The 21,683-nt window shown below is 50.0% G+C and overlaps 1 protein-coding gene across 1 annotated transcript in view; it reads left to right on the top strand.

Annotated features, from left to right (window-relative positions):
- The window catches only part of LOC118086986 (anoctamin-7), a 40,993-nt gene extending 39,227 nt beyond the window's left edge, over positions 1-1,766 (top strand). Inside the window, exon 23 of the mRNA XM_060276483.1 lies at positions 1,611-1,766. Within this exon, the coding sequence (XP_060132466.1) occupies positions 1,611-1,766 (156 nt within the window). The remainder of the gene's footprint in view (positions 1-1,610) is intronic.
- The last annotated feature ends 19,917 nt before the right edge of the window (positions 1,767-21,683 follow it).

The raw sequence follows: 21,683 nt of genomic DNA, 5'->3' as shown, positions 1-21,683 counted from the left end.
TCAGGGTCCCTTCCAACTCTCTGGTTCTATAAGCATCTGGGTCCACCCAGCTCAGGGTTGGCCTCTCTCTGGCTCTCAACTGGCTGCTTTTAGACCTCTGTTCCACCCAGCTTAGTATTCCCCTGACGGTCAGGACTCCAGGGCTCCCTGGAGGTGCTGCCAGGGGTCGAACCTGGATCTTTCTGCATGCTGGGTACGTATTCTGCCTCCGAGCCACAGCCCTTCCACAATCCCTTCTATGAACAGCCCCTTCCCACCCACCCCGTTTGAAGGACAGAGCTCTAGCGTTATGACCCTTCTGGCAGGTGTCCCCCCAGAAGGTTCACCAGGTGGGAATGTGCCCCTGATAGAATTAGAATCATAGAATTCTAGAGGGGCCCTGAGCATCATCTAGTCCAGCCCCCTGCAATGCAAGGAAGATGCAGCTGTCCCATACGGGGATCGAACCTGCAACCTTGGTGTGATCAGTTCAAAGTCTAGCCAAATGTGCTAGCACCTATACGGAGGTGTTAGTAAAAAAAATAAGGGTCTTAAATTTAATCAGTTGATTGTTTAAGAAACAGGTGTTTAGTCAAATCAAAACAATATGGCTCTTTTTTTCTAATAGCCTTCCCATGTTTGATTGTCAGTGTCTCCTTTTCCCGATTGGAAGCTGCCAGCGGAGGGGGCTTGCCGGCTGCTTTTTCTTTTTCCTTTTTCACGAAACAACTTTGCCACAGGGCACCCTCGGCTGCGTCTCAGCTGGGCACACGGCAGCTCCAGCACGAATGACACCTGCTTGTTAGTCCAACCCCGGAAAGGGGCTCAGCGCCAGCAGCTGCTGTAATCCTGCTCTATCCAGGGCTCAGCTGTGTGGGACTTAGTTCCTGGCACCTGCCTGGAAGAGGAATCCCCCAGGCTCTTTTGAGGTGCGTGTGGGGGGGGGTGGAATAGCACACCTGCGAGACGGAGGCTTTGCCAACCTCAGCCAAGGCAGAACATCGGATCTCTTTGTTGTGGGATCCTTACATGGGGGAGGGGGGAGGGGAGGGAAAGGCTGGGGGCCAAGTGGAGGAGCCCCTAACGGTGTCGGCTGGGTGCTCGCTCGATCCCCTCACTCCAGAGCCTGGTCGGGGTTACTCAGCACTGAGGGAGATAGCCACTCTGTGCATGCCCAGAGGCACTCCCAGCTCTCACACTACAGGTTTCTGGCACGCAAAACCCCGGAGGATGATGAGCTGACGAGGCACGACATAGAAGTGGCACTGCATACAAGTAAGGCCTGCTCAGGCACGTTCCAGGCCCTGCATTGAACAGCATTCAGCCTTGGCTGTGCTGCTGCCCTGTGTTGCTGCCAATGCGTTGCCTGTGTTGCTGCCAAGCTCAGGGTTTCGGGTAAGAGGCATTCCTAGCCCTGCCTGGAGATGGAACCTGGCACCTTCTGCATGCAAAGCAGGTGCTCTGTTGCTATGACGGCCCTTCTGCTCACAGGAGGGATGGTGGTTGTTTTTGACATGCCTGAGGTTGCATTTAAACTGGGCCTGTTCCCTCCCTGGCTGATTCTGTCCGTGAAGGATTTGGCCACTGACCTGTACACAAGCACACCTGTTTGTTTGTTTGTGTTGCACCAGTGCAAAACTTGCGCCATCTTCTTCTTCGCAAAAGCCAGGTCCTTCTTCTCCCTCGTGGCTTCGGAGCTGAGCCGTGCCTGGCAAGATCTCAGCAGCAGCCGCTCAGAGGAAGAGGGCAGCACGCTGGCTGATGTTTTGGCCCTCTGCCGGGGCTGAAAGATGGCGCTTGACTAAAACAACACTTTTTAATGACAGCTCATTCTAAATTGGGCCTGTTTGGAAATGCTTTGTGTAGCTTTAATTTATTTCTTATTTTTTTTAAAAAAACTTTGTATTGTCATATCCCAATGTGTAAAGTGATGATGGGCAGACTACCGTATTTATACTCAAATGCAATACAAGTTTTGGCCAAATGACGTCATGGAAATTAGGGTGTGCATGAGATCTGATGGCGCATTACATTCACGTAAATAAGGTATTTAACATTTAAGTTTGAACACTACTCCACTAATTGCTCTGGATTGAGAGACCTGGTCATAAGGCAAAGTCAGATCCCTGTTTTCCAGGGACAGTCCTGGATTTACGGAAGCTGTCCCGGTTTCTGATTTGATCCCGGAATGTCCCGCTTTTCCTTAGGGCGTCCCTATTTCCACTGGAGAAATATTGGAGGGGGTGCCTCTCTTTTCATCAGAGAAACGTTGGAGGGTATGCAGTGGGAGAAGACATCACCCCCTCGCTGCAACCCCATTAGAACATGATGCAAACCATTCAACGACATCCGCCCAAACCAGGAGAGGGGGGGGGCAGAGGGAGCGTCATCTTGAGCCAAAGTGCTGTCACAGGGAGGGAGAGGCTTCGGGGCTGGTGCCAACCACCTACGGGACCTCGAATCGTGCAGAGGTTCAAAGAGGGGTCCCACCAGGTAGGTTGTGGTGGGTCAAAACTCTGCTCCTTTAGGCAAATGCTTGTACAACTGAGGGCCACGTGGAGGTCCTGAGCAACACACTTTCACCCCACCCCCACCCCACCCCACCTTGCTTTATTCCAGGCACCCCCAAACTTCGGCCCTCCAGATGTTTTGGACTACAATTCCCATCTTCCCCAACCACTGGTCCTGTTAGCTAGGGATCATGGGAGTTGTAGGCCAAAACATCTGGAGGGCCGCAGTTTGGGGATGCCTGCTTTATGCAATAAGGAAAATGTCAAGAAAATGCATGGGAAAGGATGGGATCAGAGGCGGATTTAGAGGAGCACGACTGGTTCACCCGCACTGAGTGCCGAAAGTCCTATTCAATAATAATAATAATAATAATAATAATAATAATAATAATAATAATAATAATATTTATACCCCCCATCTGACTGGGTGGGGTATAAATAAGAGACGCGGGTGGCGCTGTGGGTTAAACCACTGAGCCTAGGGCTTGCCGATCAGAAGGTCAGCAGTTCGAATCCCTGCGACGGGGTGAGCTTCCGTTGTTCGGTTCCTGCTTCTGCCAACCTAACAGTTTGAAAGCACCTCAAAGTGCAAGTAGATAAATAGATACCGCTACAGCGGGAAGGTAAATGGCATTTCCGTGTGCTGCTCTGGTTCACCAGAAGCGGCTTTGTCATGCTGGCCACATGACCTGGAAGCCGTACGCCGGCTCCCTCGGCCAATGAGTGCCGCAACCCCAGAGTCGGTCACGACTGGACCTAATGGTCAGGGGTCCCTTTACCTTTTACCCCACCCATCTGACTGGGTTGCTACTCTGTGTCGCTTCCAAACATATATAAAAACATAATAAAAGATTAAACTTTTTTTTTAAAAAAAAAACCTTCCCTATACAGGGCTGCCTTCAGGTGGCTTGAGGGTCGGATAAACTCCATACCCTCCAACATTTCTCCAACACTGACGCATGAGGATGTTCACTGTGGGAGCTTGCATTTTATAAATCCTGCAAGCTGCCAGGCACCTTCCTGAAAAACAGCTGGAGACGAAAGCGTATGGGGTTGTGCTGGGAGATAGGGACTCCCATTTCTGTGCCAAGCCATGCTTTGCATTGCTCCGCCCCGAGGCGGCTGCAGGCCAGGGCCTTTCTCTGGAAGTGCCTCCATCAGCCGGGACCCTCCGGCCTCCTTCCTTCCTTCCGTTCCCGGCTGGCTTAGCCCGGAGCCTCGTCCGCTGGCGGGTGTTTTTCAGGCCCTTGACCTCTGAACTTCCTGTTTGTGTTGCTAAGGCCTGTCTCCAGGGCTGGCTGAAAAGGAAGTGCCGAGCTCATCAGGTCCGGCCGATAATGCGGCCAGGCCACTGGCTGCCGGCCTTGGCACAGGGCCACGCTGGGAACTGGCTCTCCCATTCAGCCCTAAACCTTCCAGGGCTTTGGGCGCTTTGTCAGCGGGACAAAAAACGGGAAGCTGGGCTTAGGGCAGGATTCGCTGGCCCTCCACATGCCTCGCCTGTGCTCCTCTGACACTTGCCGCCCACCCCCTGCCCTGGCCACCACCATGCGGGAGGGGCTTTTTAAAAAACCTGTATCCAAAAGATGCCTCTTTCACACCTTCTGACATGCTCCTAATTGTAGGAAGGCTGTCCAGAATCAGCAGTGGCTTGGAAAGGAAGTGAAGCCAGCCAGCTCCCCCAAAAGAAGATTCCCTGGAGGAAGAGCATTTTGAAGCCAGTTTAAATTCAGCGTGCCGATGTGTACGCATGCTGCGGAGGCAACCCTTGCCCCACGTGCTGCATACCCTCCAACATTTCTCCGATAAAAATAGGGACTTCTCGGTAGTGGTGCCCGCCCTGTGGAACGCCCTCCCATCAAATGTCAAAGAGAAAACAACTACCAGACTTTTAGAAGACATCTGAAGGCAGCCCTGTTTAGGGAGGCTTTTAATGTTTAATCCATTATTGTATTTTATTTTTCTGTTGGAAGCCGCCCAGAGTGCCTGGGGTAACCCAGCCAGATGGGCGGGGTATAAATAATAAATTATTATTATTATTATTATTATTATTATTCCATCATCACCATCATTTTACTATTTCTACCCCTCCCACCTGACTGGGTTGTCCCAGCCATGCTGGGCGGCTTCCAATATACGGTACCTATATCTGCTTTCAGATGTCTCCCCTTGGCTTGGGGGGGTTTGCATAACTCTATGCCCTCCAACATTTCTCTGATGGAAATAGGGATGTCCTAAGGAGAAGTGGGACTTTTGGGGATCATATCAGAAATCAGGACGGCTTCTATAAATCTGGGACTGTCCCTGGGGAAAAATGCTTGGAGGATCTGCGTGCTGCCTGCATCTGAGTCGCTGTGCACTGGATTCTTGAAGAAGGTCCCCAAAGGCCATATAATCCAACCCCTTCCTGTGGTGCAAAAGGATCTCAGAGAGGTGCCCCCCCCACCTCTAATTGTAAGCCTCTGCCACTTCCCCAGGCTGCAGCTTCTGCTGCCCCAGTGAAGGGCATCCAGGACAGGTGCAGTCGTCACTTTCCTGCACTAGGTTGAGAGAGAGAACTCTTCCTGAACCCCAACAGCAGGAGCTGGGGATAAACATCCTTGATCCAAACCTCCCTGGTTACATCCAGGAGGGGGGGTTCAATTACGGCCAGATCGTGTTGCAGGACTAAAGCTGGGGTTCATCCACCTTCCTGTTGCCCCAGTGCTCCCCACCCACCCAGGGGGAAAACAGCTTTTTAGGGCTCAATCAGAGCAAACTAAATAGTGGAAAGGAGAGGGGAAAGTGGGAAACTGCTTGGACCCATGATTTCTAGTGGAAGTGTGGATGAGCCCTTATTTTGGAGCTCTGGGACACCAAACCCACTTTCCCAAAAGACCGGACTCTGCATTAAGGAAGTTCTCCATGCACTGGGAAGGGTGGGATAATATTAGCTTCCCCGCAAGCAAATTGGGTGAATTCCCAACAAATCGCCAACTGTGTTTAACCTCTGCGCTCAAAATTCTTAGGGGCACAAACTTTCAACATCCAGCGCTGCCTCACTACAGCTGTGCACTTCTGGGTTCTGTTGAGAACAGCTTCTCCGTGCGAACCAGGAAGTGACCTCTTCAGACAACGCAATGACTTCTCTTTTCTTATCTCTAAGGCTCCAATCTCCTGGGTGATGCTGGCGCAGGTAGGCAGTTGAATGCGCATACATACTCTGCCCATTTCTCTCCTTCCCTCCCATCCCCTCTGCGCCGCCCGCCGCGGGCTCTGACAACCCACGCTAAGCCACTGCACATACTGCAGCTGGCAGTCCCCCTTTTTGACCCCAAGTGTGGGACAAAGGACCGGATAATACCCATCCTTTAGGGTGCTTTTAAAAGGGGGGAACTGGAAACTCTGTAAAGGCACTTGGAGTCACACGTCCCCAGAGTGCACAAGCTCCCCAACCTCTGATCCCATTTCCGGAGCTGGGGTGCTTACTGGTAACTTCCAAGATCAAAACCAGTGGCAACAGGAAGCAGCAGGCAGGAGAGGCAGAGTCCCACCTCACAGGAGCCAGCCTGGTGTAGTGGTTAAGAGCGGTAGACTCGTAATCTGGTGAACCGTGTTCGCTTCCCTGCTCCTTCACATGCAGCTGCTGGGTGACCTTGGGCTAGTCACACTTCTCTGAAGTCTCTCAGCCCCACTCACCTCACAGAGTGTTTGTTGTGGGGGAGGAAGGGAAAGGAGAATGTTAGCCGCTTTGAGACTCCTTCGGGTAGTGATAAAGCAAGATATCAAATCCAAACTCTTCTTCTTCTTCTTCCTGGGGCTGGGGCCTCTCTGGGTTCCCAGCACCCCGACTCTTCACCAGCACATGCAGGAGTTGGTCAGGGTGCTCTGCATGTGACGGAGAGCCCTTCCTGCTGACTCACGCGAGCCTTGTCTGGTTCTCTCACCCCACCACCCAACAGGAGCTTCCCTCCCATAGCAACCGGCTGCCTCTGGCAAACAAAAGCGGGGAAGAAGCAGCAGGCGGGAGGGGCAGAGTCCACCCTCACTGAGCCCTCAGTACCTGACACGCCTCGGAAAGGAATGTGCGCCGCATTCTTGGCCTGTGTGTACCGGAGGAGGAGGAAGTGAAGCAGGGAGAAAATGACAGCCGCCTCCTTGCCAGTTCATCCTCACGGTTCTCTCCCCCCCCTCCACCCCCCCCCCCCAGTGCTGGTTTTCTCCACATCAGACACTGGCATAATTTCACATGGCAATGCAATAATTATCGAAAAGCAGACAACATTCTTTTCCCTCCTTTTTAGGAAGGAAAAAAGAAAGCTGAAAATACACCGGGGAGGGCAAAAAGGCCAATTTTATGAGTTTGGAATAGCTTGCATTTTTTTTTTGAAATTTGCAGCCTTTTTAAGAAACAATAAAAACCTGAACCTAACCTCCAATAGGGTTGCTAACTCTTCCTCTCTGCTCAGCTGTCATGTCTTTAAGAGCTGAAATGTTTTTCACTTCTTATCTCCATATTCCAGGAGGATAACTTTATTTCGGAGCTTGGAACATCCGAATTGCAAAGCAGGTTTAGGATTGCCTTCGTTTAAAATGAAAATGAAATTTCAGCCACTATTTATTATTATTATTATTATTATTATTATTATTATTATTATTTTCCACCCCTTACCCAAAGGTCACAGGGTGTTTTACAATACAAAACACAAAACACATACCATAATAACAAGCAAAAACAATAAACTCTCCTTCCCTCCCTGCTTCCACAAAGTTTAAAAGGCCATAGATTGTTTAATTAGCCAAAGGCCTGGGAGAAAAGGAACATTTTCACTTGGCGCTTAAAGATATGCAACGAAGGCTCCAGGATAGCCTCCCTGGGGAGAGCATTCCACAAGCAGGGAGCCACCACAGAAAAGGCCCCGTTCTTGTGTTGCCACCCTCTGGACCTCTTGTGGAAGAGGCACCCGAAGAAAGACCTCAGATGCTGATTACAGAGTCCGGGTTGGTTTATGGAGAGAGGCAGTCCTTGAGATATTGTGCTCCCGAGTCGTTTTAGGACTTTATAGGGCAAAACCAGCACTTTGAATTGGGCCCACAAACTAATTGGCAGCCTATGTAGTTGGACCGGGATTGGTCTGGCAGTTGTGGGAGGGGGAAGAGAAAGCAGTCAAGCCTCTGCCAGACACCTGCTTCTACTGGTGAAGCTTTTCTGCCAGCCTGTGTGATTTCCCACATTGGGAGCACAGATGCACCCCTTGGAATATTAAATGGCAACCAGAGCTAACAACTTCCAGGGGCTCTGTTACTGCACTGGGGCTGCCTTCCCCAACCTGGTGCCCTCCCGATGCATTGGCCTCCAGGTTGCACCAGCTGCAGCCAGTCATGTGACTACTTTGGGCCAAAGCCTGTGGCTGTGTTGGCTGTGCCCGATGTGAGTTGCTGTTGAATACGCAGGGAGGGCATCTCTCCTTCCCTCCAGGATCAGTGCTTCAGTTTTGCCCATCAAACCATCAGAATGCCTCTGGTGGTTGGCAAAGGTAGCGGGCAGAAGCTTCCTGCTAGCTCTGCGGGCCTTGCCCAGCCCAGCTTGCATTCTTCTCCCTTGAGGTGTTTTGGGGGCGACCTTCTGGCAAGTCCGCAAGATGTTTTCTGTAGAGCCACGAAACAGAGTCTGTCTAGAAAAGGCAGAACCAGCCATGCCAGTTAAAATATCTACATTTCAATGCAAAAGTGTTCAATGTTTGTCCAGAAGAAGAAGAAGAAGAAGAAGAAGAAGAAGAAGAAGAAGAAGAAGAAGAAGAAGAAGAAGACGCAAACACTTTATTTTTTGTTTGGTTTAAACGTTCACAAGTGCACTCAGTTGTTACGGTTGCCAACAAAAGCATGGCACTCTTGAGCAAAGGTGAAGCCACATGGTCTCTTTTGCTGGTTTAGCAAAAGCAGAATTAACAACAATTAGGCGTCTTGCCGCACCCAGCCCTGGCAAAAGCTTCTTCCTCCATCGTTCACAGAGCTCACTCTTGGGCAATAAGATCAGTTGCAGACTAGGATAAGACTAGGCAGCCGGTTCTTGCAGGAGCACAACCTCCCCGGCACTGTTTTTAGTGCAGAGGCCCAGCTCTGGAATAATAATGCAGAGACCACTTGGATACATGCACAAGGACCAGCCTCATCGCTGGGCAAGCAGGGGCAGCTGCCTCAGGCTGCAGCTGCTAGCAGATGGGCAGATATTCCTTCTGAATGGCAGAGTTGTGTGTGCCTTTGCTGCCCTACCAAGCCAGGTTTAAGGTTCTTGCATTGCTATACACAGCTCTGAACAATTTGGATACCTTAAGAACCAAAACTGAACCCTCAGACTCCAGCCTGACCACTGAGAACATCCAGAGCAGGGTAAGCAACCTAAGGCCCAGGGGCCGGATGCGGCTCAATCGCCTTCTCCATCCGGCCCACGGACGGTCCGGGAATCAGCGTGCTTTTACATGAGTAGAATGCGTCCTTTTATTTAAAATGCACCTCTGGTTTATTTGTGGGGCATAGGAATTTGTTCATTTACCCCCCCCCAAATATAATCCAGCCTACCACATGGTCTGAGGGACAGTGGACCGGCCCACGGCTGAAAAAGGTTGCTGACCCCTGATCCAGAGGAACGCTGCTAATTGCGTGTGCGCGTGTGCACACACGCGCGCACACGCACACCCCCCAGCTTTGTTCTTGGGGTTGGATGCTGAGGTCTGCAAGCCAGTATCAGGCTGTGGGGCCCCCTCCCAGCAGAGATTCAGCATACCTCCTCCCAACCGACTTCCAGGAGTCTCTGCAGGACTTTGACAAGGCTTTGTAGCTGCTTAATTCTTTAATTTACTGATCAGTCAGTCACACTCGTGGTTTTTCATGTTTCGATGCTGCATGTTGCCCTGATACCTTATAATATTTTGGGGGGGGGTACAGAAATACTTCTATAAACAAATAAATGTCTTGCTCACTCAGCTTCTGAAAATGCAGCAGGCTGGGAGCGCCGCCTGGTCCTTCAGATTGCAAAATATCCCGGGTTGACCTTGCCTGGGCTGCCCTGTCCACGGAAGTAAACAAAGGCACTGCACACACTCCAGGGACTGGAGTCAAAGGTTCCGACTCCAGCCTAGCTACTCCTATTCTGAGGGAGCAATAGAGGCTGAAGGGAGCCCTTCCCCACATACTCACTCCACCCTACCTCTTGGATTCATTCCTGGCTGAATTCCGAAGTGACTCCTGGTTTAAAGACCAGGAAGCCAGTTTGGCTAGAAATCCCTCCAAGTGTCCCTATTTTCCAGGGATTTACAGAAGCCGTCCCAGGTTCTGATTTGATCCCAGAATGTCCCGCTTTTCCTTAGGATGTCCCTATTTTCATCAAATACCGGTAAATGTTGGAGGCTTTGGAGTTATGTGACCCCCGAGCCAAAGGGATATGTAACTATACAACCTTTAGAAGACATCTGAAGGCAGCCCTGTATAGGGAAGTGGGTTTTTTTTAAATGTTTTATTATGTTTTTATATATGTTGGAAGCTGCCCAGAGTGGTTGGGGCAACCCAGTCAGATGGATGGGGTATTATTATTATTATTATTATTATTATTATTATTATTATTATTATTAAATAAAGGTAAAGGTAAAGGGTCCCCTGACCATCAGGTCCAGTTGTGTCCGACTCTGGGGTTGCGGCGGCATCTCACTCTATAGGCCAGGGGAGCCAGCGTTTGTCCGCAGACAGCTTCCGGGTCATGTGGCCAGCATGACAAAGCTGCTTCTGGCAAACCAGAGCAGCGCACGGAAACATCGTTTACCTTCCCGCCGGAGCGGTCCCTATTTATCTACTTGCACTTTGATGTGCTTTCAAACTGCTAGGTGGGCAGGAGCTGGGACCGAGCAACGGGAGCTCACCCCATTGCAGGGATTCGAACCGCCGACCTTCTGATCAGCAAGCCCTAGACTCTGTGGTTTAACCCACAGCGCCACCTGGGTCCCGATTATTATTAAATAGGATGTCCCTATTTTCATCAGTGAGATGTTGGAGGAAATGGAATAGTGGCTCTAAGGAGCCAACTACGGTTCTGGGGGAAGCCAATCCTTCTTCTTTAAATGTATGGAGCCCATCTCCGAAGCCTGAGGATCCAGACCTGGGTTTGGAGGCCATTTGCCTGCTGTCCGGGGGCTCGCGCTAGGGGCTCCAGCTGCGAGGCTGAGCTCCAACGCCTCCCGTCACCACCAATTAAGCCAGCGGGGCAAGAAGCGGGCAAGCCGAGGCCTCTGCACCTGCCCCAGCCAGCCAGCTGCTCTCTTCCCCTTGCCCACAGCTCTGGCTGAGCAGCCCTTGAAGAGGCTCTCGGCCCACAGCAGGCTTCCCACCCCCACCCCGCCCTGCTTTCTATCCCTTTTGTCAGGGAAGGAAACGCAGGCAGCCAGAGCAGGAAGGGCTGGCGGGAACCCACAGGCAGAGCACAGGCATCTCCCAGTTAGGAGCAGAAGGCCGCCTCTGGAAGCGTCACCAACCAACTGCTCCAATCTTGAGGATGTTTCTACTGCCCTGCTACTTTTCTGCATGCGGGGGGCAGTGCCAGATTTACATATAAGCTAAACAAGCTATAGCTTAGGGCCCCACTCTCTTGGGTCCCAAAAAAATGTAAAGGGGAAAAAACCCTGGATGTACATTTCCAAAATATAAGATAAAAAATAAAACCTACATACAGCAACAGTGTTGTGTAGGCTCCTATGATGTAAGTAATGGCCCCCACCTGCTGGCCTGCTCCCTAAAACATCACTGGTTTGCTCATTTCTATATATAGGGTGCCTACATTCTGCATGTGCAAATGGCTTTAGATACATATTAGGTCTATAAATTACCATATAGCATATATTCAACACAAAAAAACAGCAACAATTTGTTGTTGACAAAGGACAGCTGGACATATAAAGGGCCCCATTACCTTCAGTAGCTTAGGGCCTCATCAAACCTAAATCCGGCCCTGGAGGGGGGGTCCATATAAGTCCCCAAAGTGACCCCCCCCCCGGCTATAGCATTAAAGGTAAAGGTAAAGGGACCCCTGACCATTAGCTCCAGTCGTGACCAACTATGGGGTTGCGCGCTCATCTCGCATTATTGGCCAAGGGAGCTGGCGTATAGCTTCCAGGTCATGTGGCCAGCATGACAAAGCCACTTCTGGCGAACCAGAGCAGCACATGGAAACACCGTTTACCTTCCCGCTATATCGGTTCCTATTTATCTATTTGCATTTTGATGTGCTTTCGAACTGCTAGGTTGGCAGGAGCTGGGACCAAGCAACAGGAGCTCACCCTGTCACGGGGATTCGAACCGCCAACCTTCTGATCAGCAAGCCCTAGGCTCAGTGGTTTAGCCCACAGCGCCACCTGGGTCCCTAGGCTATAGCATTAGCATCAATTAAACACACACACACACACACACACACACACACGTGTAAAGACAGTAGTGGCTGGAACAGTTGTAGACTTAGAAGGGGACCAAGGGTCATCTAGTCCAACCCCCTGCAATGCAGGAATCTCACTACATCATCCAAGACAGATGGCCATCCAACCTCTGCTTAAAAACCTCCAAGGAAGGAGAGTCTGCCAGCTCACTGCGAAGCAGCTCTTACTCTCTAAAAGTTCTTCCTGGTGTTTAGCTGGCACCAAAGGAACCCAGGGACCTCTCCCTCCTTCCCAGTGGGGCCTTCTCTTTCAGCATTTCATCTCTGCTCCCCACCCCACCCCCTCCGCCCTGGCATGCCGAGGCTCTTCCTTGGTGGGGGTGGGGAGGTGGGAGCTTTTGCTTCAGCAGTAAAAAGCTGAGCTTTGAAATTCCGCTGCAGGATGGCGAGCCTGGGTGGTGAACAGTTTTACAAGCCCCAACTTCTTTCAAAAAAAGAAGGCGGCAGCGCACCCCCGCCCCCTTGTATAACCATTAAGGGCCCCCCCTTTGACAGGAGGGAAGCCAGGAAGCATCCTTGCTAATGGCTGGGGGAACAAACAGGCCTTGCTTGGGGAGGTGGGCTGGAGTGTTGCAAACTGAGGGCTATTTCCTTGCTCATTAAACAGCAACAAAGATGCAGCTCAGCTGGTGGGGGGAGGTGTGATGGGGAGGGGGGCTGGTGGAGGTGGTGGTTCCCCCCCCCCCCCCGCTTTTCACATGCAGAAAGCCCCCTCCCACTCCTCCCTCCCCTGGCCAAAGAGATGAGGCTTGAATTGACATCTGGCTGCTACACCCCCCCCCAACATGATATGTACCATTTTCAGGCCCAATTTTTTCCTGTGCTAATCTTTGTGGTGCAAATGTGTTACTTCCAATTTGAAAGGGTTCAGGTGGGTGTCTGAAGGCTGTATGTATAACAGCAGGGGTCAGCAACTTTTTTCAGCCGTGAGCCAGTCCTCAGACCATGTGGGGGGCCAGACACTATATTTTTGGGTGGGTGGGTGGGAATGAAAAAATTCCTATGCCCCACAGATAACCCAGAGATGGATTTTAAATAAAAGCACACATTCTGCTAATGTAAAAACACCAGGCAGGCCCAACAAATAACCCAGAGATGCATTTTAAATAAAATGATACATTCTACACATGTAAAAACACGCTGATTCCCGGACCATCCGCGGGCTGGATTGAGAAGGCGATTCGGCCACATCCGGCCCCCGGGCCTTAGGTTGCCTACCCCTGTATAACAAGGACTCCTTTGGGGCACGGGGAGAGCTGCTCTGTTATAAGAATTATTGTACTGAGCTCTTTTTATCATAAGCAAATGTCCCACTGAGGGGCTGTTGGATCCGTTAAGTTCTGGGCAGCACAATTTAAGGAGAATGTTGACCAGCTGGAACGTGTGCAGAGGAGGGCGACCAAGATGATCAAGGGTCTAGAAACCATGCCTTATGAGGAACGGTTGAAGGAGCTGGGTATGTTTAGCCTGGAAAATAGGAGACTGAGAGGAGATATGAGAACAATTCAAATACAGGCATACCTTGGATCTCAAATGCCTTAGCTCCCAAACAAAATTGGCTCCCGAACGATCGAAACCCGGAAGTGAGTGTTCCGGTTTTCGAACGGATTTCGGAAGCGCCTTTGTTTTTGAACAGTTCCGGGAGCCAGAATGCATTCTGTTCGAGAATCAAGGTATGACTGTATCTCAAGGGCTGTCACATGGAAGCTTGATTTCTGCTGCTCTGCAGGGTAGGACTCAAACAATGGAATGGGTTTCCCGACTAAACACCAGGAAGAACTTTGTGGCTGCAAGAGCTGTTTGGCAGTGGAATGGACTCCCTCGGGAGGTGGCGGACTCTCCTCCCTTGGAGGTTTTTATTTTTTTTTATTTTTTTTATTTTTTTATAATAATTTTTATTAATTTTCAAACAAAACTAAACAGACTACACAACTACACAAACATACAATACAACACTGTCCCTTCGTCTTCCCTCCACCCACTGGTCCACCTCTGCCACCAGTGAAACCCGTGCGCTTTGAGAATCAAAGGGGGTCCATTGTGAGCTGGGTTTGACCTCCCCCCTCCCTCCTCCCCCCTCTTCCCCCCCCTGACCCTTGGAGGTTTTTAAGCAGACGTCGGATGGCCATCTGTAGGGGGGGAATTCTGCATTACAGGGGGTTGGACTAGATGACCCTCGGATCCCTTACCGCTCTCCAATTCCATGAGCCGAAGAAAGGAGCAGGGCCAAGGGAAAACTGCTTGGACTCAGGCAGGGCACAAGGGGAAGTCTGACCATGGTTTCTTTTGCTCAGTTGTGGGCTGGACCTGACTGGGCTCATTGCTGAAGGAATTTGGCACCTCTTAGAGCAATCTTTAAGTGAGCTCCTTTTCGCACAAGAAGTCTCCTCAAACTGCAGGAGGTGGGAATGTGTTAAAAAGTTATTGGGAAGTGACAGACAGGATGGTGAGGGCCTTATGTTTTCCCTTTGCTATATGCCTTCCACAGCCAATCTACTCCAATCCACCTGCATTTGGGTAAACATTGCTTGGCCGGGGAAACTGCATGGCAGACTTTGAAGGATGGAAAATAAAATAAAAAAATTCCTTCAGTAGCACCTTAAAGACCAACTAAGTCAGGTATCTGATGAAGTGTGCATGCACACGAAAGCTCATACCAAAATAAAAACTTAGTTGGTCTTTAAGGTGCTACTGAAGGAATTTTTAAATTTTGTTTCGACTCAGACCAACACGGCTACCTACCTGTAACTTTGAAGGATGGCTGCGTTTTGGTTTGTGGGCGGTTTTGGAAAGCACAAACCAGACACGTTCTGCCCCCTCCCTTCTTGGGAGAGCTCACCAGCTCCAGGCCCCAAGCTGATGTAAGCTCCCAGCAGCTCACGGCATCTACCCAGCACCCTTCCTGCTGGAGAGGGGAAAGGGGTGTAAAGGTTAATAAGCCCCTTAATTGCTAATTGCTGTGAAATGGACAGGCAGGGGTGGCGGCTGCCTTTCCCCCGCTTTGCTTTGCTAGCCATGAGCCCAGAGGGGAGCTTGCTGGCCTGCCAGGGCCTTGAGGGAGTGGCGGTCTCTAGCCCTCGTTTTGGAAGCTGGCCTGGGGTTTGAGGGATGCCAACTCCTGCACAGGCTACAACAGCTGGATCTGGGAACGCATCGCCTCGGGGCTGCTTTCCGCAGATGCCGCAGGAATATGCTTTTCTTGTTTGTTTGTTTGTTTGCTTGCTTATATTTATTATTACATTTATATTCCATCTTCCCTCCAAGGAGCTCAAGGTGGCAGACACCATTCTCCCCTCCCCAACTTTATGCCCACAGCAATCCTGCAAGGTAGGTTGGGCTCCAGCACTGCAGTTCCCAGCACCACCAGCACCACCCACTCTCCAGCTAGGGCTCCTCTGCCTCTAACAATAATTCTAGTAGTAAAAAGTGGTGCTTTTCCCCAACGTGAAAATGCAGAGCAGGCGCTTCTCTCCCTTGTCCCAGGCACAGAGTGGGCTGTGCAAGGATCAGGTCCAAAGGGTCAGAAACTATCTAATGGAACAGATAGTTAAAACAGTACAACGCATCATCAGAGATCTACAGCCTCTCCTGGACAATGACAGCTTCCTTTCTCAAGCTCTGGGAGGAAGACCTTTCATTGATTACAGACAGCCACCCAATATTAAACAACTCCTCACCCACAATAATACAACCACCAAACTTAACATGGACACTGGTACCAGAGCCTGCAATAAACCCAGATGCCAACTTTGCTGCCACATACACCCGGACAACACCATTACTGGCCCCAACAACATCCAACATACCATCTCAGGACTATTTAATTGCTCATCTTCTAACATTGTGTATGCCATCAAATGCCAACAGTGCCCTTCAGCTCTCTATATTGGACAAACAGGCCAAACCCTACGCCAAAGGATAAATGGACATAAATCATAGAATCATAGAGTTGGAAGAGACCACAAGGGCCATCCAGTCCAACCCCCTGCCAAGCAGGAAACACTATCAGGAACCACAAGACAGAGAAACCAGTAGGAGAACACTTCAATCTCCCAGGACATTCTATACAAGATCTCAAGGCAGCTGTTTTATTGAAGAAAGATTTCAGAGGCAGACTGGAAAGAGAAGTTTCTGAATTGGAACTCATTACCAAGCTTAAAACCATGGAACCACCTGGGATGAACAAAGACATTGGATTCTTATCTCATTATGCATGATCAAGCTTTCTTCAGCACCTCAGCCCTTGCTTTTCCCCGCAAGACCAATTGCAGTCATCAGCAGTCGTTAACAGCCATCAACAGGTGTACCACTCCTACCAGCCCATCACCCACCCCCACCCACCCCCACCCTCTGTATATACATAAGGGTCTGGCCCTTCTGTTTCAAGAGTATCTGACGAAGTGTGCATGCACACGAAAGCTCATACCAAAATAAAAACTTAGTTGGTCTTTAAGGTGCTACTGAAGGAATTTTTTATTTTATCTGATGGAAGTGAGCCTGTTTTTATTCTAAAGGCCTCTCTGGTTTAAATCAACCTCCCCCAAGCTGGTGTCCCCCAGATGTTTTGGACCTACAACTCTCATCAGCCTCCGGTAATGTAGTCCACTCGGAACCACAGGGTGGGCACCAGCTTCGGGAAGGCTGGCCTTGAAGTCTTGCAGGGTTCATTGGGTTCATTCAAATTATAGGAACTAATTTGGAGGGCATTTGGATTTGCTTATTCGGCTGTTGTTCACCCTGCAAGATTTCTTTTCCTCTCCATAGAGCTTCCTCTGCCTTCCTCTCCCCAACTTCTTTCTCTGGGTGAGAGATCCATTTTCATCTGGGCAGAAATTGTCTTCCTTGGCCCACCTCCAAGGAGGAGAAGGAAGGGAGGGGAGAGAGACAAAGCAACAGATTAAATTTGAGGGTTTGAGGCAGATGTGCAAGGAGTGTGATCTGCCCCTGACAAGTCCAGGTGTGGGGAGCAAGGAGGGGGTGGAACAAAAGGCACAAAGAAGGGTTGAATGGGATTTTTAATCTTGGCAAAGATCCGGGGTGGGGTGGGCAGGGGTGGGGTAGAGATTTGACTGCTAGAGGCAATCACATAAACGTGTGGGGCTCAAACCGTTAAGGGTCAAAATTATTCTGCCTGGGAAGCTAGACGGATCCACCACAGGCCCTGCAGCAACTGAGTGAGTCTGTGCACAAACAGCCAGCTGGAAATGCAAGCAGGTTGTTCTTTTCCTCTGGGTCAAGGCTGGTTTTGGAGGGGGAAAACACATCAAAATACATTATTTCCTTTTTAAAAAACCAGGATATGAATATGAGTTGTGGGCCAGCGCTTTCCCCCCAGAAAAATAGGTGCCTGAACTCACCACGAAGTTGTTACAGTAAGTTGCAGGGCAACTCAGGGCAGCCCTGAACAGATGCCGGTTTGATAGCAGCTGTGTTCATCAGCCACGGAGGTGCTAAAAAACTACGGCAAGCTGTCTCCCTAGCTGGTTTGGGGGTCGCCCCTGGTTCTGGTGCAGGTCAAATAAATACTCCCCTGCCTCCCTTCGATGGCTAGGGCGGATGGCTCGGGCAGCTTGGAAGGTCCCTCGTGCAAACACGCCCACGTGCAACGGTAGCGGCCTGGCTGGAAAGCTTAAAGCCCACTGCCGCTACATGGGAGATAGACTGAAGAAGAGGAAATATGAATTCGCCTCGTCCCATAGCTTGACCAAGGAGCTAGACGGAGTTATAGATCCAAAAAAGCTCTAGACTCGCACACGCTGGCCAGCTTCTTCTTTGACTCGAAATGTTTGTTTTGGGCTTCTCGGAAGTGCATGAAGGGAAGAAGTGGGTGGAGGGAACACCGGCCCGCAATGGCACCCACCTGAGAGGTGCCAGAACTGTGCTCTGGCACACTCTGGCTGGAAAAAAAGCATTGGTTGTGACTAAGGCCAGCAGTGTGCAGAACTTTGGGTGCAGAGCAATGGGTTTGTGAATGCAGCTGGAGGCTTCATTCAGGTGCTCAACTGGCTGGGGCAGCCCTTGTTTCTGGACCCTAAGACACTGTCCCTGTCCTTACCTGTTGGGGGGGAGGCCTTTTAAAAACCAGGGTTCACGTGGGTACATTATCAGAGTTCCCTGCCCTGTGTCAGCCCTTGAGAGTGAGACAAAGGTCACACAGCCAGTCACAAGAGACAGGCAAGCCAGGGGAGCCCACTGTCGTGTGGGGTAACACAGAGAGGAGTGTGGGGTTCAAGGAAGGAAGAAACCCCTCGTCCCAAGCAGGAGAAGGATCACATTTTTGTTGCTGGGGTGACAAACATCGCAAGGAATGCTCTGGAGGGTGAAGCTCCCCTGCATGGAGAACTTCCTCGCCTGGAGGGTAAATTCCACAGGATGACACCACCAGCCTGAACCCAGGAAGAGATGCTCCCCTCCCTCTCGTCCTCTCCCCCAGGGCTAGAATCTGGGAGGTGACTGTACAGTACAAGGGAAGGCCGGCAAAGGGAAGCTGCAAGCCATGTGGGTGGGTCAAAAGAAGACCCCTCCGAGTTCCTATCCCAGCTTTCCCACCAGGATGCCCAAAGGCCTGAGCCTTTGACTTTCCAAACAAGCCCATCTCCAAAGCCTTTTCCTGGTGTTGCCTCCCCTGAGCCCCCCAAGGCGTTCCCAGTATTAGCAGACACAGGGATGGAACAAGTGTTGGATCTCTGGCAACCGAGGTCAGGCAGGCAGGCAGGGGGGAGAGAGCCAGTAGATTCTAGTTGGCCAAAAAGCCCAGTGGGTCTCTTCAGCCATCTCTCAGAATGCTGGTCAAAGTGCATGGGCTCAGGTTGTCTTTGGGTGGAACACCGAGGGGTTTTGGACACTGTTGGTGAGGTGCAAGGAGCAGGCGTTAGGGACACCGTTGGTGAGGTGGTCATAACTAACTTGGTGTTCGGGAAGTTAACTCTTTATTCAGAGAAACAAACAGCTCAGGCCATAAATCTGGACATAAATCTGACATCAGGAACCAGAAGACAGAGAAACCAGTAGGAGAACACTTCAATCTCCCAGGACATTCTATACAAGATCTCAAAGCAGCTGTTTTATTACAGAAAAATTTCAGAAACAGACAAGAAAGAGAAATTGCTGAATTGGGACTCATTACCAAGCTTAAAACCACGGAGCCACCTGGGATGAACAGAGATATCGGATTCTTATCTCATTATGCATGATCTAGCTTTCTTTTGTGCCTCATTATGCATGATCTAGCTTTCTTTTGTGCCTTGCTGCCCCCCCCCGCAGGACCAATTGCAGTCATCAGCAGTCGTTAACAGCCATCAACAGGTTCACCACTCCTATCAGCCCATCACCCATTCCCACCCCCCCCCACCCTCTGAATATAAATAAGGGTCTGGTTGATTCTGTTTCAGTGTATCTGAAGAAGTGTGCATGCACACGAAAGCTCATAACAAAATAAAAACTTAGTTGGTCTTTAAGGTGCTACTGAAGGAATTTTTTTATTTAGCTCAGGCCTAGTGAGCACGGCAACTCTTCCCAGAAGTGTACCCTCCAACTGTCCCGATTTTCTAGGGACAGCCTCAGAATTACAAAAGCCACCCCAGCTTCTAATTTGATCCCAGAATGTCCCTCCCCGCCCCCACCAGCACTGTCACCGAGCTCGGGGAGGAGGATGAGCCAGCGCTTGTCCCAAGCAACACTAACGGCATCTGCAGCTTTTTGCTGTAGGAAACTGCCCCAACTGCGTGCATTAAAGCCAAGGATGGAGGCTTCCCAGGGCCGGCAATCCTCCCTCAAGCCGCCTTAGGTAGACCTCTCTGGCCTTGCTGCGAGAGAGGATGAAAACTTTGGGGATTGTAAAGCACTCTCTGTGCCAATGAGAGCAGCAGGAGGAACACAAATGATGATGTTTCTCCAAAGACACCCTGAGGACCCAGAAACAAGATCTTTGTTCGACAGAAGACGCTCGTGTGACCTCTTGGCCCAACCACAGAACTGACGTAGAGTATGGCGCTTTCTTTTTGTGACAGGATTGGCCCTGGGGCATTTTTTCAAAACAGGCCAGGAAGATGCCCCACATCTAAAAAGGAAACGCAGGTGTCTGATGACAGCAGTAACTAAATCGCCAGTCTACATTCCGCAAGACTGACTCCAGAAAGAGTTTTTTCCCCGCAGGACCAATTGCAGTCATCAGCAGTCGTTAACAGCCATCTACAGGTTTACCACTCCCATCAGCCCATCACCCATTCCCACCCACCCCCACCACCCTCTGTATATACATAAGGGTCTGACTCTTCTGTTTCAAGTGTAATCTGAAGAAGTGTGCATGCACACGAAAGCTCATACCAAAATAAAAACTTAGTTGGTCTTTAAGGTGCTACTGAAGGAATTTTTTTATTTTGCTTCAACTCAGACCAACACGGCTACCTACCTGTATACAGAAAGAGGGGACAGAGAGAGAGGGACAGAAGCCTGACCAATTGGCTCACAACGCCCCCCCCAGCAGTATTTAGTAAACCCAAGTCACTGCATTTAAGTCATAACATTTTAAAGCCCATTCGTTCATCTGTCTATAGTTGGCTAAACCCTGCAGAAACCAATTGAAGGTGTCCATTTATTAGTGCTAATAAATAGCCTAAACATCATGTAACTGAAACAACGGCCTCTTTCCTGCTTGGATCCCTCTTCCTCTTCCAATCTACTGTCTCCTTTGTACTGAGGTCTAGACTGCAAGTGCCTCAGGGCAGGGACCTCTCCCTGTATAATTTGTAAAGTGCCACACAGAAAGAGAGAGATTATTCCTGTCTCTATTTCTTTTGCACAAACTTAAATAGCTTTCTTGTTGGTTTTTGCCCATTCCCACGCTGTACCCAGCCATTCTTTAGCAGTCGGAATTGTCATTTGCTTCCAATATCTGACATATGTACATATATCTGCGCATAGCAATGTTTAGCTTTGGGGATAAAAGCAAAAACGGAGCCAGCCTTGCCTCTGAATACCAGTCGCTGGCAATCCCAGTTACTGTGCTCATGTCCTGCTTGCAGGATTCCCAGTGGGTCCTCTGGTTGGCCATGGTGAGAGCAGGGTGCTGGGCTGTTCGGGCTCCCTTGGGCCTGGGCCTGCTGCTGCTACAAGGTTCTGTTTGGGTTCTTTCTGGCCTGGGTGCCTGAGCACGATTCTACCCAGCCACAGCTGGGCAGACATGGGGTGAGTTGCAAGCCTCAACGGAGTCTACTTGTCATTTGTGATGGCCAGTTTGGCCAGTTCACACGGGCAAAGCAGGACAGTGCTGGGCATTCCCCTAGCTTAAAGCAAAACACATGTCCCCTTCTGTCCACTCAGGATCCACACCTGAATTATAGCTGCAGGGAAACACACAGTGCTTTTTTTTTCTTTAAAAATATGTTTAGGGGTACTCTCATTTTCCTACTCATATTGAAATACTGACCCTCAATGAGGCCAAACTTAGATTCACAAAATGTTTAGGGGTATGCGTACCCCTGTGTATCCCCCCAAAAAGCACTCTGTGTGTGTGTGTGTGTGTGTACACACACTTTTTATGAAATTTTCTGTTTTACAATTTAAAATACTCATTTAAACACCCCTAAAATATCAATGACTTCCCTTCTTCTCTTTCCATGGTTCATTTTGCCTATCATAAATCCCTGCATACAGTACTTTACAAAAACTAAACCATTCAGTATTCCATTATCGCATCCATCAAAACTTATTTACACTGTTGAATTTATCTTAATGCTGCC

The sequence above is a fragment of the Zootoca vivipara genome, chromosome 6 (assembly GCF_963506605.1).
Source record: "Zootoca vivipara chromosome 6, rZooViv1.1, whole genome shotgun sequence".
Classification (NCBI taxonomy): Eukaryota; Metazoa; Chordata; class Lepidosauria; order Squamata; family Lacertidae; genus Zootoca; species Zootoca vivipara.
This window is presented reverse-complemented; position numbering and strand designations above follow the sequence as displayed.